The 18,058-nt window shown below is 47.5% G+C and overlaps 1 protein-coding gene across 1 annotated transcript in view; it reads left to right on the forward strand.

The window, feature by feature from the left end:
• LOC115403257 (adenylate cyclase type 5-like) overlaps nt 1–18,058 on the forward strand; it is a 55,463-nt gene that overhangs the window by 35,904 nt on the left and 1,501 nt on the right. The window contains exons 5-10 of the mRNA XM_030112116.1: nt 2,020–2,204; nt 2,291–2,311; nt 3,411–3,543; nt 15,546–15,809; nt 16,085–16,289; nt 16,632–16,756. Of these exons, the coding sequence (XP_029967976.1) occupies nt 2,020–2,204; nt 2,291–2,311; nt 3,411–3,543; nt 15,546–15,809; nt 16,085–16,289; nt 16,632–16,756 (933 nt within the window). The remainder of the gene's footprint in view (nt 1–2,019; nt 2,205–2,290; nt 2,312–3,410; nt 3,544–15,545; nt 15,810–16,084; nt 16,290–16,631; nt 16,757–18,058) is intronic.

Consider the following 18,058-nt stretch of genomic DNA (forward strand, 5'->3'; position numbering starts at 1 on the left):
CGAGACCAGCCAGCCTCCCCACCGCCGTATTCCCCTGATCTGGTCCCGGGCGACGGCTTTTGTTGTCAAAGATGAAACTGGAGCGGCAGCGGAAAGGTAAGACAGGCATACAGGCGGGGGGGGATCGAAGTTCTATCTTAAAGGCACAGTTACGCACAGTTTTGGCGACTCTTCTGAACAGTTAAACTCTCGAGTGCAGCGTTGTATTCAAGCCAAAGGAGAGGATTTTGAAGGTGACAGATTCAAATAATTTCGAATATTAAAAAAAAAAAAAAAAAAAGTTATAGCCGAAGTCCGGTTGCTTTTGGGTACCCCCTCGTAAAAATGGATTTGTCCTGAAAATATCATGTCTGTAGGATCTTCCATTCAGCCACGGTGACGGTGTGAACATGAGGAAAGTTTTGGATTCAGGTGTCTCCAAAATGCATTGGAGCGGATGGGAGAAAATCCTGCGCTCTCCTCAAACAAATGCCTCTGGAGAGAGAACCGTTTGAGACAGAGACAAAGTGACTCCATTTTATGTGTCACAAAGAAAATTCCTACGTTTTGCGGTATAATTTCTGAAGATTGAGCCAGAAATGTGGCCAGGAGGATGGGAATAGAATTTATTTTTTGGGTTTAAATCCAGAGCCTCCCACACTCTAAATTCCTTTCTCCCACTCCAGCCTCTCCAATACACCTAACCAACAGGTGAACCCTAACCCTAACCCTAACACCTAACCAACAGGTGAACCCTAACCCTAACACCTAACCAACAGGTGAACCCTAACCCATTATAAACTCCAAAAACGGCTGAAATTCTCTCCATACTTGAAGGCTCACAGTTTAAAGCAACACTAAGGAACTTTCAGTTTTCGTTGATTTTGGCGGCGCCAGTGGACAAAGCGGTAGTGTTTTGCCTGAAGGAATACTACAGTTCCCATGAGGCCTAGCGCATGGCGTGGTAAAATGCTGCTCCCGGTGGCGTGCTGTTGGACTGAACTCGCCTTCATTTGTTTCCAGTGTCTGTGTGAAGGACGGATAGCGACGAGGTCATGAATCTAATGGTGGCTAAACAATGTTCCATCATGATGTGACGCACGCCGTAAAGCAGGCCGCACATTTGGAGTGTTTTAGTGAGCAGGGTTCCTACCACCCTCCTCACAGCTGCTCAGTCCAAGGGAAGCAACACTGACGCCCTCAGGCTGACAGAGGCTCATTCCACTGGCTGGAAGTCGATGTGTCATCACAAAAGATATTAAAATGTTTTATTAAGGTTGAAAAGTTCCTTAGTGTTGGTTTAAATTTGGTAAAAGATATTGAAATGAGGTTTTCACATCTGCGTAGAGGACAAAAATGCCTACGTTTTGGTGAAAAAATGACATCTGTACGTGAAAGTATGGCGAATCCCCTGGTAGTTGTTCGGGGATGAATTTTTTGTGATTTTCGGAAAAAGTCTATGGGAAATGAATGGAACGAAAATGCCGGTTTTTGAGGATTTTCTCGGCCATTTTTCACCGAAACGGTGAAAAAAGTCATCGCACACAATTCCCAGAATTTACACACGTTTTGATGTGACTTTTGTGGTGCTGCCCCAAACGGTGCGGGACGAGTTTTCCGGCAAAGTTTTTGTGTCAGAAGAATATTAAAATTAAAATGTCGACACTTGACGAGGTCGCCTAGGATAGTAATCTTTGCGCCTTGCCAAGGCAGGCACAAAGAACAATAATCATGAATGAATAATGCATACACCTTAATGGATTATAGACATACTGAGGTAATACCGAACTTCACTGTGCTCAGGTGTAATCAAAGGTTACATCTGTGAGTGGAATGAATCTAAATGTTGTGTTTTTTTCTGTGGTGTCTTTGCATTAAAACCTCATCAGCGGTGAAGCGCCATGCAGAATCCATGGTGTGACTCACGGAAGCTTGAGAGCAGAGGAAATGATGAGAATGTTCCCGTTGGTTCTGCAGGGCCATGCTCACGTCAGCAGGTGTACAGTTGAGGACGGTGACCTTGTTCTCTGGCGTTCACAGTACTTCTCCTGCTGCGTGCTGCTCAGCCTGCTGGCCTGCTCCGTCTTCCTGCAGATCAGCAGCATCGGGAAGCTCTTCCTCATGCTCTTCATCGAGCTGCTCTACCTGCTGGTCATGGAGGTCCCCAAAGTCAGCCTCTTCGACAACCAGGACCTGCTGGTCATGGCCAACGCCATCAGCGTGGCGTGAGTGTCTCTCTTCCTGTGTGCCTGAGTGTTCAAGGTGGATGTTTGCACAGCTGATTCCGTCTTCTACGTTTCTTCCTCCACAGCGAGAACGTGAATGGAACAAGGTGAGAGCTGATCCCGCTGAGGCGCCGTCATCACTGCACTGCCTCCAGCTAGCCATGATGACCTGCTGCTAACAGATGCTAACACTAATGAGCCAGGATTTGGAAGGCAGCTGGATTTCGTGTCAAAGTGCTGCTGCAGTGATTCAGGCCCTGTTTCCACAGCAAAGAGTGAAACTAATAATAATAATAATAATAATAATAATAATAAATGTTATTTCTAATGCACTTTACATTTCAACGAAATCTCAAAGTGCTACAGCAGTACCAGGGTTAAAAACAGTAACAACGAATAGCAGAGTTTAAAATACAATACAAAAATCAAAACAATGTCATTAAAAAGACTTCTAACAGGCCTTTTTGAATAAGAAGGACTTAAGGCCTTTTTTAAAGACCTCCACACTTTGTGGAGCCCTCAGGGTCTCTGGGAGGGCATCCAGAGCCGAGGGGCCGCTGCCTGAAAGGCCCTGCCTCCCACGGTGGACAGTTTAGTCCTGGGTTGGTGAAGGCAGCAGGTGAAAGAGGAGGAGCGCAGGCTTCGTGTGGCGGTGTGGATGGCGAGTAATTCACTGAGGTTCACCTGAAAAGAGGGAAAACAGTGAAACCACCAGGCAACACCTGAAAAGAGGGAAAAGAGAGAAAACACCAAAAACACAGAAAACACATGAAAACAATGAAAACAGGGAAACCACAGTTTCCCATTCACACAGCAACATTGGTAAAAGAATGCCTGTTTCTTATTGGTCCATGACTTGGTGGTGACCTTTGGTTCTGTAATGGAACCACACACAGTGCAGAGAACAACACACTCTAAACATCAACAGTGGAGAATTCCGACATCCATATGGACAGAACACCAAGTTGGATTGTTTTTGTGTTAAAACTCCATGATTTGAGGATTCTTCGTTGTGACACTTCACATGCAGTCGTACGGAGTCGCGTTCTGGAGCACCGGTCATCACAAATGTGTTAATAAGCAAAGAACAAAACAGGAAATGACATAGAAAAGAATGGTAATACAAAAGATTATATTCAATGGTGAATAGGATGATATTCAATGGTGAATATGAAGTCTGTGTGTTTTTGTGTTGCTGCCCTCCAGCTGTGTGGTCGACACCAAGGTTCCCCTGAAGATCATGACCCCCGTGGTCCTCACGGTCTTCGTTCTCGCCCTCTACCTGCACGCCCAGCAGGTGGAGTCCACGGCCCGGCTCGACTTCCTCTGGAAGCTGCAGGTCAGTTTCTGTGTTTCAGAAGAAGCCACATTTCCCAACATGGCGGCACATGTTCATCTTCACTGCAGGATCGACACACAGATCAAGGTTTTCATGCTCTGCTAATTCAAGATCAAGAAAAGTGCAAATGTGTGATTATTTAGCAGAAATTTTGATCAACTAAAAAAAAGCATTTTTATTTAGTACAAAGAACAAATTTCAAATACATAGTGAAATGTGTCACCTTTTTTTTTCAACATCGCCTTTAAGAAAGTCTGTGTCCTTCTGCTGTCTCTGAAGCACCAGAGCGAACACCTTCTTTCACCAAAATACAGAAGCAGGAACCTTTAAAGCTCGGGTTGGCGATCTGAATGAGATACATTTTTTTTAATACTGGTTAAAATGATCTTCATGACCCGATGGGAACAATTCATAGTGTGTTTTTAAAGTAGTTTGGAAAATATCCGCTCTCTACAGCAGGAGGAAAACGGGACAAACAGCAACCAATCGTCTTGAGGGGACACCTTTTTTTAAACCAATCAAATCCCTTCGCCGTTCGACCTGCCCCCTGCGCGTGCATGTACGTGTGCACTGCGTAGAAGGACGGAGCGTCGTTGCAGAACGGCAGAGACGAATGTTTGGGGGCAGGGCCGGCCCGGGCTTCAGAGGCGCCCTAGGCGAGCCCGAGACGAGCGCCCCTTGGGAGCGTGTTTTTCGAGCGGTCCCGACATTTGTTAAGCGGTGGGGGGGGGGGGGGGGGTGCGCGCTGAGGAGCGATGCCGAACAATACCGATCAGTGCCGGGCAGCGCCGAGGACGAGGAGCGCGGTGCGTCGGACCGCTGCGCAGCGGGGCACACGGAACACAGTGCGTCGTGGCGCCCCTTGTACGACCGCGGCGCCCCCCTGGGGTCGTGGCGCCCTAGGCGGCCGCCTCGTTCGCCTATGCCTAGAGCCGGCCCTGTTTGGGGGTTCACTCACCGTTCAGTGCGCCATACCTTGGCGTTGTGCAAATAAAGAAAGATGAAGAAACGAAGCGCTGAGGACAGGCTACGCCAGGAACGCACTCCGCGTCTCCCCTGCCAACGGGAGCTCCTCCAATGGGGTGGGAGCTGGGCGGAGCCAGCTAGGCGGAGCCTTGGGGAGATGCTACATGCTAACGCTAGTTTTCCAAGATCGCCAACCCGAGCTTTAAATGATAAAAAAGCACAAATTGGCAGTTTCCTAGGTTTGTTCTAGATCAAGGGTTTTCAAATATAAGGCCCATGGGCCAGGACTGGCCCGCAAGAGGCTGAATTTGTTAAACAAATTTCTTGAATGTTGAAACAAAACGCCACCGTGAGACCTGAGCTGAGATATGGTGAAGCTGCCCTGAAAGCGAGCGAGCTAGCATTAGCCTCAAAGCCATGCTGTCAGGCGGAGACGACATGCAGAATGCAGCAGCTGGAAGAGAAGTTGGTAACACCCGGTATAACACATTATAAGTAGTTTTAAACACTCATAAATGATCACTATGCTTTATAACCCGCTATACAGCATAGGGTTAGGGTTAGGTCCTGGCACTGTGGTCATTTATGAGTGTTTATAACTACAGCTACACCTGTTATAATGGCATTATAATGCTTTATAAATGTACTTATAATGTGTTATACAGGGGGGCTTCAAATAAAGTGGTACCGAGAAGTTTTATGGACATTCCACTGGGTTTTGTGTGAGAATATTTTGTTAAAATTGGCTTTATGCTGAGACTGTAGGCATTTTCTGAAATAATCTGTTTTTTAGCAAAAATACAGATGTGTTCCTCATGCATGCTCTGTGCTACAACCATGAAAAAGGTTGCAGTTTATAGGTGACGGTTTTTGTGGCCCTATTTTACAGCTCCGGTCCAAGATGGCTTTGGGCTGAATGTCAGTCCTGAACTAAAATCAGTTTGACCCTCCTGTTGTAGATTCTCCAGTGTCTGACTATAATTTGAACTGTGCACATAGGCTTCTGTATTTTGTGGACTATAAACTGTATCTGTCAACTTAGCGTTAATGCTGGTCATGTGACCATGACTTTAATTAAATGTATAATGCAATATCGTTGACGAAGAGAAATGAGACTAAATGTGATATGCAAATGAAAACTAGCTACAACGTCTCTTCATTTTCATTGGCTGAGACGAGACGGACCGTTATTTCATCACGCTCTGATTACAATGTGCACAAGCCGGCGTCACTCTTCCAGTTTCTCCAGGTATCAGCAAACTAGTTACCGGTTCACCTCCTGCTCCAGCGGCGAGATGAATCAACGTCAACACATGAACACATGAACACATGAACACACGAACGCTGCCATGGAGAAATATAATGTCAGGGATGCTTTAAGTTTCAGAAATCAGTGGCTGATTCTACTGAGAGCTGCCGTGTGCAACCTACTGCGGTTTGAAGCGGCCTGGGTCGGGTGGAGGGGGGCGTGGTTGAGCTGGATGCAGGGCGGAGCCCTCCATCTGACGATCCGGAGGCACCTTGGCAGGGCGAGACTCCACCTCCTTGCCTCAGAGGAGTCCACCCACTGCCCGCTGTGCTTGTCCCTGAGAGAGCTTGTCCCTGGGCCAGGCGTCTGGCTCACCGTGGCCAGACGCCTCCAGGAGGGCGCCCCCTTGTGGCCAGTGTCGGACACGGTTTCCCCTGCTGCTCGGATTTGGCACTGGAACCCAGTCAGTGCCGAGCAGCTGCACACAGCCCGTCAGGCAGACCGTCTTCATTTCTAGAGCGCCGTCCCCCCGACTACAGCACGGCAGTAGCTGGAAGCTGTTTGGAGAGCCCTGGCTTTGGCCCCGGTTCCCGCGGTCCTGGAATTTTTGCATTCTCTTCTGGATAGAGGCCAAGGACAGAAGTGTGGAGAGGGGTAATTGAGAAGTTGCAGAAAGTGCTTGGAGAGTATTTTTGACCTGTGCACTGAACTCTGTGTTTTTGGAGGACTGCCGTGGCTGTGATATGAGTGTGTATTGACGTGAACTCCCAGATACTCTTTACCGACACACATTTAAATCACTCAGCGTTCAGCTGCATGGGAGATCCAAACCTGTGTTGGACCTGTACGCATGAGCACTTTCCAGATCACATTGGCACTGTTCTGAGACGGATTCTCATCTGCATCTCCAAATTTGACACATTTTCCCTCCGGTGAAGAGATGCTGTCCCTGGGCGTGAGAAGATATTCCCAACATCCACAGCTGACACAGAAACTCTGCTGCAGAAGTTCAGTGAGCCTTCTAAGTAGCGCTGTGACGTTCAATGAAGGAGTCGTTCGTTTGAACGGCTCTTTCAAGTGAAGGACGAGAGCCGGTTCACAGCTGTCTGAGAGCCGCTCCTTTGTGCAAATAGTCCACGCTTCCTTCACGTGTCTCCTGAGTGTCTCCTGAGTGTCTCCAGAGTGTCTCCCGAGTGTCTCCTGAGTGTCTCCAGAGTGTCTCCCGAGTGTCTCCTGAGTCCAGCTGTCTCCGCTGTCTTCATGTGAACGACCGAGTTTCAGTTTTCCGCAGCAGCTCCAGTCACCTGAACGCAGCAGCTAGCTAGCGGAGGTGTCCAGAACCCGGAGAGGAGCCGGTGTTTTGGAAGAACTGATTCCCTATTAACTGGCGACTGGGTTTCTTTCTCGTCCCTTGTTGCTGATAGATGTTAAAAACCAGACAAAAAGCCGTTCAGACCTTTAATGAGTCTGATTTCAACATCCGCTGCCAGCAGCAGCAGCAGGAAGTGCTGAAGGAAGTCAGTCACCAGGTAACAAGGAAACCAGTTCATTTGAAACACCGTATTGACCGCTTCATCAAAGGTTTTAGCAATGGAACACACACACACACACACACACACACACCATAAAATGCTCGGTTGAAGGACACGTAGCAGCATTTTGAAGCTCTTTTCTGGGGACAACGTGCAAGGTGAGCCACAATGTAATGTGTATCAGAAAAACATCTCTGAAATCTGTCATAAACAAATTAAAGCACCAGATAACAACTCATAACTGACAGTAATCCTGCCAGTTGTCATAAAATAACGGCTTGACTCTACACTAGTGAGGCTGCTGTCTCTAATAGAGTCACGTGACGTTCGTCAGGGAGCCAGTCTTTCGAACGGCTCTTTCAAATGAACGGCTCCATTCTCTGCATTGAATAACGACTTCAGGTTGACTTTCAAAACATCAGAACCAGAACCAGAATCAGAAACACTTCATTTATCCCCAAAGAGAAATTCCTTTCTGTCACAGATGCTCCTAATTCAAAGGTCAAAGAAAGTAAGAAAGCACAAAATATATCAAAATTAACATTAACATATATTAACACAACTTCCCATATAAATGGAAAAATCCAAACCAAAAGATAAAGCTAAATGAGTGTTGCTCTGTATCTAAAAATGATCAAATATGGCATTTTAGTATTACACATGATGTAGTTATTGCACAGAAATACAACACGTCAAGTAGAGATTGCTTCCTACATGAGAGTGAGGAGTTCTGCAGTCTGATGGTCTCAGGCAGGAGTGAGTCTGTGGGATAACGAAGGACTTCCAGATTGCAGAGGAGCTGGCAGCAATGCTCTCAATGAAGGGGACCAGGACCGACCTGTTGACGGAGGGGGAAGCGTGCATGGACACCCTGGGACTGAAATGGGACAGACAGGCAGGCAGTCCAAATCTGTCGGGGAGAAATGTTGGAGTTTCCAGCGTATGCAAGATAAAGGGCCAATCCCACTTCCACCCCCCCCCCCCCCAGCCCTCCCCCTATGATATGTGCGTTCACGAGGCTTCAGGCCTATCCCAAGTCTACTTTTTGAAGAGGGGGAGGGGAGAGGGGGAGGGCTATTTCACCCCTTTCAGAGCAGTCTGCATCCATGCTCCCTATTCTCAATAGAGGTAGGCGGAGTTTCGCATTGGCCAGAATAAAAACAACATGGCGCCCACCACGGAGTCGCACACATGTAAGCTTGCTTTCTGTATACTATTTAAAAAGCTATAAAAAGTGCATTTGCGTCACTGAAATGTATAGATATACTAGCGTGACAGTGTCCCAGTCATGGATTAACGTTTTATCGCTGCGTAGCACCGTTTCCGTTTCCGAGCGGGGGGTGGGGGGGGGGGGTGGGGGGTGGGGGGTGGGGGGGGGCGAGCGTTGCTGAGCGCGGGGGGAGGGGGATGCCGAGCAATGCCAGCTTCGCTCACTCATAGCGCGCCCCTGCTGCTCCGCGGTGCTCACTCAGAGCAGACCATCCAGCTCAATAGATTGAGCGCAACTGCTAATTAGCTGCAAACACGGCGCTATTTTTCTTTTTTTTTTTCTTTTTTCCGGTCCATTGTCCGGGCGCTGCAGAATTTAGCGCGGGCGGGGCGATTGAAAAGGTCTGGCGGAAACCCTGTAAAGTTGTAACTTCTGAAGAGCACTAATCACTGAATCAACGTCATCTTTTATCATGTGTTTAACGTAATATGTTTGACCCAGGGACCCCCGCTGAAACCCGACTTCTGATGAGGGCCGAGGGGCGTCCCGATTCATAGTGCTGCCAAGACAGCCCCAGCCCTCAGCCCTGTTCTAAAAGGGGTATGATGATGCTAGGGGTAGGGCCAAGGGCAGAGGGGTAGGGGGAAGGGGGAGAATTGGGATTGGCCCAAAGTGACTGAAATCAACCCAGAGCAGAAACTGCTGTTTTTACATCAGCAAGTGTTTTGTAAGTCAGCACTAAAAGTTAACCATGTCGTTGATGTGGGAACTAAAATAGTCAACTTCATCGGGGCGGAGCGCTGAGTCCTAGACTGTTTCACTTTTGGAGGTGCACGAGACTGAACATCGGGACACTGGCTACAGGACAGTCAGGTGGCTCGGCCGGGGCAAAGGGCCTAAAAGAGTCTGGGACAACCGCCGCTAAACACCAAAAAGAAGAAGAAGAAGAGTCTGGGACCTGAGAGCAGAGATTCAAGAGTTTTATGAGAAGAGAGGCGAAGATATTCCAGAGCTCTCAGATGAGGACTGGATAACAGATTTTGCATTTGCTGTTGTGACTGCACTGATGAATGAACTGAGCCCCAAACTTCAAGCCAGGAGCCTAAATGCTGGTTCTCTTTGGATCTTCCCACATTCGTGAGAAAACATTGTCAGTGATGAAGTATACCAAATCCAGGTATAGATCCTCTCTCACTGACGATCATCTGTCAACCTTGCTTCGGATCTCCATCTCAGACATTCAACCTGACTTTGGTAGACTCGTTAAAGCTCTACAGAGACTAGAGTTCTCTCACTGAACAAGAAAAAAGAAGTGAAAATTACTAAATGAGACAGATGGACAGCATATGTAGAGACATGATACCAACAGAAGTGAACTGGTACACTTTCTTCAGAGGCTTTTCCCAAAATTCCAGTTCACTGAGAAGCATTAGATAAAATGAAACTTAATAAGTGGAGTATGATGACAATACGAGGATGTCTTTAGAGAGCTAAGATTCTTTTTATAACAGCTCAAAATGTTTGTTCTGTTTTTCTGTGTTCTTGACACTTTTGGTATGTTGGTTGAAAGAAAAGAGCATCATCGAGGTATACATGTACTTACTGTTTATGACTGAAAGCAGCGGAATGTGTTTTGGGGTTCAACGTGACTGAACATGATTGAAGGTCTAATACAGGATTTTGATTTCCGGGTGGATCACCTAAGTAATTGGTTGGTCTGTTTGTCAATCATTCTGATGGTGGTTTCGTCAGGCGGTTCTCCGTGCTCGCGCCCAATCAGCTTCTCCCTTTTGCGCATTCAGAGTGTTTCTGTAGCCGTGAGCTTCTGAGCTCGTACTGACCGATGGCCAGTCTGACATCATGAAACTGGAACTGTTTCGGAAAACAAGCTTTATGAGCGAGGCGGATCGCAGAAACTGTAAACAGAGCCGTGCACGCCGGAGAAGAGGAGGTCGCGCTCGCATGCTTCCACGTTTCCTGGGAGAAGCAGGAGAGCCGGGCGATGGTCTGGAGCATGGCGTTGTTCAAACAGAGAGTAACAGACGCTTGGCTTCGTCTTTTCGAGAAAATCCTGTATTAGACCTTTAAGTCGCAAAAGGGGAATAACATTCAGATTTGATTTATCACTGTTTCTGGAATTTTGAATAAATTATATTTTTTGCAAAACAACTTCCTTTTTCCTTGCTTAATCATAACACTACAGTCTGACCAGCTCGTCAGAACAACGCTATTCACTGCTTTTTTATAACGAAATGAAATTAATATTATGCATGACTGAGTTCAGCCCTTTGGCCGGGCCCTCTACAACATGTTATGTTCCTCATGTGGACCCATGGGAAAATAACTGCCCGCCCCCATACGGCTCCTCCGCTCCGGCTTCAGGGGTGTTTTGGGAAACAGCTGCTGGACTGTGGACTGACTGAGAATCCACCTGGAGGCAGTGGACACTCCGTCCAGCTCCACCCTGGAGGCAGTGGACAGTCCGTCCAGCTCCACCCTGCACCAGCTGGAAGGTCTGGAGCTGGAGCCCACGGAGTGGATGGTGGCCGGGATGTGGACAGGAGCCGGACGGACCGGTGTGTGGGGTGAGAGGATGAGCCAGGGTTCCCTCGGGGCCGGCGTGCTGAGAGATCCGTGACCCGCACCGAGAACCTCCAGCTGGTGGGGACGATGGGTGGGTTCAGGAAGCTGAGCGGCCGGGGCCGAGTGTGACGTTGGGTTCGTAGCTGCTAGCTGCGATGCTAGCTGCGATGCTAGCTGTGCAGCTGACTGCAGTTGGAACGCCATCTCCACCACCTTACAGGGGCAGGTCGTCCGGCGCCTTGAGCAGTTTTTCACATGGTTAGGGTCAGCCAGATGCTCAGCTAAATGATCACGACTGAACTCGTCCTCTCGATGGCGGAATGAGCAGAGGCTAGCCTGACACCGGAGCTCCGTGACGTCCTGGCAGACGGACCATGATGCTCTGTGGAGCAGCAGAGTGTCCAGCCAGTGAGGAAACAGTCCTGGTACTTGTCCGAGTGCGCTGTCCTTCACTTCGCAGGCTGTGGATTTGCAGCGCCCTTAGCTGTGCATCGCTAGCATCAGCTAACCCAACAGCGAGGATAAATGGCTGAAAAGGCTCGCATCACTGGGGCCATGGAATCAGCGGCTCGCCAGCAAACTGATGCTGAGGGACAGGCGGGAGTGGAAGCGCCATCCTTGTCGCCAGTGTTGCGTGTGAAATATCGATGCTGGGACGACCGTGTTGCAGCAGTGAACGAAAGACTTTATTTCGGAATCCATTTTCTATAAGCGAACAGGAGCGAGGGAACAGCGGTGACTCAAACACACCACAGTATCGTCTGACCCGTGAGGATGCTGGCCCTTCAGGGCCAGAATAAGACACTGAAACGTTCATCATCACAACTTTAACCTCATGCATCGGACTGAAGCTAAATGCTTGTCCTTATCAAGGAGAACTCTTACAGCTGTTCAAAGGCCTGTCGGGCAACGTGTTGAAATTATTTTCAAATATTAATTTTGCAATCACAAGACTCCTGGAGGGATGTTTGGAGCTGCTTTGACATCTTCATGGAGGTGGTGACGCAGACTGTGCCGCCTCCGGTTGCTCATCCAGAGGAGTGGGTGAAGATATTTATCTAAAAAACAACCTTCAACAGCTACGGGGGTCTTTATTTTCCAGCTCACAGCTGTCACCACTGGTTGATATAAGTCTGAAGTTGCTCTCGCGGCCCTGCGAGGCGAGGATAAATAATTCACCAACAATGTAAAAAATTTAAGGAGGACAAAAGATTCTGTCTGGGCCGTCTTCAGAAATAAATCTGTCAGCTGTAGTGGTGACTGTGCACTGAGCTGCAGTACGTTCCTTCAACACAGCCTCCGGATGCAGGTCTGACATCAAGGTTCTCCCAATCTGCTTTAATGTCGTCAGTCAGTCTCTGCACCGACAGCAGAGAAATCCGCAACTTCTGTAACAAACCAATCAGGCAGCAGCTGAGATTCAAGAGTAGCATTTTTTTTACTGCTATCTTTCAAACCCACTGACAATTGATGCAACAACAGTGGACTGAAAACGGTGTTTTTGTGGTTTTGCAACTGAACTGGAGTTTCAATATGAGACAGTTCGTTGCTGCTGTTTTTCATACTTGCAGGTAAACGACCGTAGGATGTACGTTCACACTGAAACTGTCATTCTTCATCATATGTGAGCACTCAGCATCAGCTGTCGTAACATGTATCTGCGTATGCCGGTGACGGAAGGAACAGTCCAGACTCTGGACTCCTCCAGTATCGATGCTGGCTTACTCACCTGCAGACCTGCTGACGGTGTGTGACACACATGTGCTGCAGACAGTTTCAGAGAAGTGGAGAAATGTTCATTTGTTGCTGGCAGCAGACGACTCACCAATGAATGCTAGCGTGCCAACGGATACTTACCTGCTAAAGGATGCTAGCGTGCTAACGGTTCCGAATGCAGGAGTCGTAGCAGTAGACCTCAGACTCCTCCCACCCTGGTCAGACTCCTCCCACCCTGGTCAGACTCCTCCCACCCTGGTCAGACTCCTCCCACCCTAGTCTTCAATTCCTCCAAACTCTCGCCTCTGGAAGAAGGTTTTGTCCCCCCCCACCAGCCCACACACACACACACACACACACACACACACACACACACACACACACACAAGAACCACCCCACCACATACAAACAGAATAGATTATAATTCAACATCTCAAATAATATTGGAAATACTATTTGTAAATTTGTGAAGCTTTGTTTATTTTGTTATTTCTTTCTTTCAGATGATATTTCTGTCTTTCTGAATACCCTCTCTATTTATTTTCTATGCTTGTGTCGTGTAAACCTGTATTTCCTGCTGCTGCTCCGATCACCAAAACTAATTCCTTGTATGCGTTTACTTGGCAATGAAACTGGATTGTGTTTCTGAAAAGGTCCTGAAATCTTGAATGAGCTTGATAAATCCATCAAAGAATCCAGAAGTCTACCGTATTTTACGCACTATAAGGTGCACGTAAAAGCCTGTAATTTTCTCAAAATCCAGCAGAGCGCCTTATAATTCGATGCGCCTTTTTTGCGGGAATTACGGTAATCACCCTGATCACATGAGCAAACAACCCCTGCTAGCTAAGCTGCTAAGCTAGCGAGTTTAAACAGAACGGAGCGCGGCACGCGGCTGCACAGCCGGCCGACGTGGGGAGCGGCTGGACGCCGGGCGGCAGCCTGCACGCTGCCACTCCGAGAACGGCCGGCCCCGCCCGGCAGCCCGCCGCCGGGACGCCGGGAGCGGCTGAGCTGTCGGTGGAGGACTTCACTCAGGAGACGGCCGCTGGCTGAACCCCGCTGACCGAGCCAGTTCCACCAGTCGTGGTCGCTCTGAGCTGCACATCGTGAAGAGGAGCGATCCTCAGTCAGACTGGCTCTGATATGTCGCTTTACTCACACATTTCAACCGAGAATGTAACCACCTAGACTGCCAGTATGTATTTCGCTCATACTATTCTATACATCCTATGCGGCTTAAAATGTGGTGCGCCCCATGTATGATTTTTTTTAATAAAAACCATTCATTGACTGCGCCTATTAATCCAGTGAGCCTTATAGTGCCGAAAATAAGATACATGTATTTAAAAAGAAACTAAAAACAGAACTACTGCAGAAATATGTGTGAGCCAAACACCAGGTGGCTGAAAGACATTATTACACTGTCTAAAGCCTGATAATATTATATTGTTTATTGAGATGCTGTCTTAATATTGTAAATTTAAAGGTGCATTAAGGAGTTTGCATGTTTTATGCGAAACAGCGCCCCCTGCAGGCCTTGGGCGTAACGCAGCTTAGTGAAAAACTCGTCCCTGTGGCTCGCGTGCACGGAAAAGGGGAACTCCTTCTTCGCTCGTTTAGTAGTTCGTAGTAGTAGTAAAATATAAGTGTCTTCTCCCTGGTGGAGTCTGTGTGGAGCTGCAGTGCTGGAAGCCAGTCTGTTCTGACTTCCTGGAAGATCCTGCTCAGTCGTTGCTCACTAAGCATCTGGCGGAGTAATGGTGGACAAAACGAAACCTAACTCAATCAGGCCAGCCGGAGCGCGCATTACGTCATTCCTTTCAAATTCTCCCCAAAAAAACGCTGGAGCCGGACCGGCACTGTGACTTTCAAGAGACAATTTAGTGCTGTTAGCGTTACTAGCAATGAATATGTCAGGACACATTGGACACAGCATTAAAAATGTGTAACATATTTATGGTGTAAAATAAGTATTTTTAAGGTTGTAAAACTCCTTAATGCACCTTTAAATGTGAAGGGGTGGACTTGCTAAGTTCTTCGAACTTCTACCTGCTCCTTTTTGAGCACAGTTCAAATATTACTTGATACATGGACAACTGCTGCTATTGTTGCTCAAATAGAGGTTGATGGATTGATTGATTGATTGATTGATTGATTGATTGTGATGTTTGCATGTGTATGTGTGCGTATGTGTCATTCCTACAACAACCAATAGCATTCACTCGTGGCCCAAGAAGAAAGCTACATCATTTTCTCATTTTCTGAAATGGCCTTTGTCATCGTCATCGTCGTCTTAATGTTGCCATGGAAACATGAAACTTTCCTGAAATGAAAATGCAACAACAATGCAATGACAAAAGGGAAACACATTAACAGTTAAAGTTTTGAACGAAGGAAAACCCTGAGAAAACTGAAATGAACAATGTTGTGGTAAAGTGTGTGTTTTCACTGTTCAGTCTCACTTTGTCCAGTGATAAACTTGCAGCTTGTGAAGCTGTAACCTGCCTGACTGTCTCAATCACCCTGACAGTGAGTTTGCTCAAGTGGATAAAAAGATCGATCAATAAAATAAATGTCATGAGATTATCGAGCTGCTGGGTGCACCGCAGGAGAAATCAAAATACTCCCAATCTTGAGCGATCCTCCTCCAGGTGTGCGTTGGTGTGTGCATCTGCTTGCTGGCCTGACCAGAAGGTTCCATCCTCCTCCACTCTCACACTCTTGTGTTGAAATCCTTGGCAGGCCACCGAGGAGAAGGAGGAGATGGAGGAGCTGCAGGCCTACAACCGCCGTCTCCTCCACAACATCCTGCCCAAAGACGTGGCCGCCCACTTCCTGCAGCGCGAGCGGCGCAACGACGAGCTCTACTATCAGTCCTGCGAGTGCGTGGCCGTCATGTTCGCCTCCATCAGTAACTTTTCCGAGTTCTACATCGAGCTGGAGGCCAACAACGAGGGGGTGGAGTGTCTGCGGCTGCTGAACGAGATCATCGCCGACTTCGATGAGGTACGACGTGACCGGACGGGGCTGCAGAAAACCAAACTAACACTGTGGTCCTGATTCAAGAATATCCTGCAACCGTGTCTGCCCTGTGGAGCCGGGTGTGTTGTTGGAGGAAGTTATCATAAACGCTGCAGCCGTACAACTAACAAATGTCGAATGTTCTTCTTCATGGCCACCTGGTGAAAAAACTCTACCTTTGAGAATGTTTTTTGGTGATTTTGCCCTTCAGGATTCCATTAGCTCAACTTGTTCCATTGAAACTCTGCCGATGTCTTTAGATCATCAGCGAGGATCAGTTCCGCCAGCTGGAAAAGATCAAGACCATCGGCTCCACCTACATGGCGGCCTCCGGCCTCAACGACTCCACGTACGACAAGGCCGGGCGCTCGCACATCCGCGCCCTGGCTGACTACGCCATGCGGATGATGGACCAGATGAAATACATCAACGAGCACTCCTTCAACAACTTCAAGATGAAAATAGGTGAGAAATAGAAAGAAAGAAAGAAATAGAAGCTCCAGGGAGAAATTCCGACTTCCCCGTTGGAAGGAGGGAATGTTTTCTCAATGCAACTGGGAAAATCCGAGTTTGACTGCACTAGATTGGATTTTTTTCCCCATTCATACTTCACTCTCAAGTACGTTTCCTCAGAACTTGGAATTTCAAGTTACAAGGGAGAAGTTCCCATTTTTAAATTGTATTTCTTTACCCCGCGATAGCCTTTGGTTTTGCCTTCAGTCCTGGAGATCTGGAATTTGTGGAGGAAAAAATAGGCCCCATTTTGGCTCTCTGGGTCTCTGAAGTGGACTCCCTGTCGTCCCGCAGGTCTCAACATCGGGCCCGTGGTGGCCGGGGTGATCGGGGCGAGGAAGCCTCAGTACGACATCTGGGGCAACACGGTGAACGTAGCGAGCCGCATGGACAGCACAGGCGTCCCCGAGAGGATCCAGGTGAGGACGCCATGGCACATGGCGGACATTGAGACGGACAGACCACCAAGTGGGGTTGTTATTATTTTGACTGTCTACTTACAGCAGCTACCACCTTTATCACGCTAACACAACGCTACCGAAGCTTTGCCTTTTCACCTGAAAATGTTGTGCAAACACTTCCGTAAATAACTGTTTTATTGTTCCGAATGCACAGATTCTGACAGGGTTCATCCTCAAATCATTACTGATATTTTGCATTGGGTGACTTTAGTGGCAACAAGCAATTACTTTTCTTAATTCAAGATCAAAACATCTTCAGAAACTAGAATTAGCTTTATATTCCAAATAATGCAACTCATCACTGGTCTATTAAAATGTCACTTAAAAGGATTTTGCATTTATGGTGTTGGAGTTACAGTTTTCTGCTTTTATTGGATAAAAGGAAGTTAACGGCGTTTTTCTCTTCTGTGTTTGTCAGTTGACTTTGACGCTGCCGCTCTGTAAATGTCCTCGTTGTTCTGCGCCCATCGATCTGCTCCTTTCATTTTATCCAATTCTTCTAAAACTGAAGCTAAATAAACCGTCTCCGTCAGTGGTGGGGCAAGGCTCCTGGGGCTCCAAGCAAAAAAAATTCACCGGCCCCCACCCCATCCGTGCACACCGAAAAAACGTGTTTCTTTGCACACAAGTTTTGGGACATTTGATACGTATTAGAGCTGGGCAACAATTAAATTCCTTAATCGTGAGTAATTGTAATCCTGGAGTTAATCGCGATTAATCGCGATTAAAATGGCTCATTTGAAGTCTGCCAAAGCCGTTCACAATGTGTGTGTGTTACATAAATAAGAAATAAGTGATCAAGAACGAGTTTCTGTTTATTCAATTAGACATGAATAATCAGCAGCATCACAGGAAGCCAGCAGGTAATCTGACACAGGTGTTCATGTGTCATCAACCAAGTCAGAAACATGAACCATGGATCTTCTGATGAGCCACACTTCCTCACACTTCCTCATATCTCCGACTCTCAGACAGAGCAGGCAGGATGAATTCAGTCAGGCTGAATTGTGCCTCATCCTCACCTTTATTAATCCAGAGTGTGTGTTGAAGGGAAATGTTCTTTGTTTTGCGTGTTTTCAGTGCCTGAAGAAGGCCCAGCGGGAGAAACGGTGCACCGGCAAAACACGTCATTTAAGTTTGATTTTCTTTTTTTTCATATTTGCGCTCCTGATTTCAGTTTGTGCCTTACACCAGCCTTTTCCTCCTGATTTTTCTGATAATTCGGCCGAGTTCAATATGGCAAATAATGAGGGATGGACC

This window comes from Salarias fasciatus, chromosome 16 (assembly GCF_902148845.1).
Source record: "Salarias fasciatus chromosome 16, fSalaFa1.1, whole genome shotgun sequence".
Classification (NCBI taxonomy): Eukaryota; Metazoa; Chordata; class Actinopteri; order Blenniiformes; family Blenniidae; genus Salarias; species Salarias fasciatus.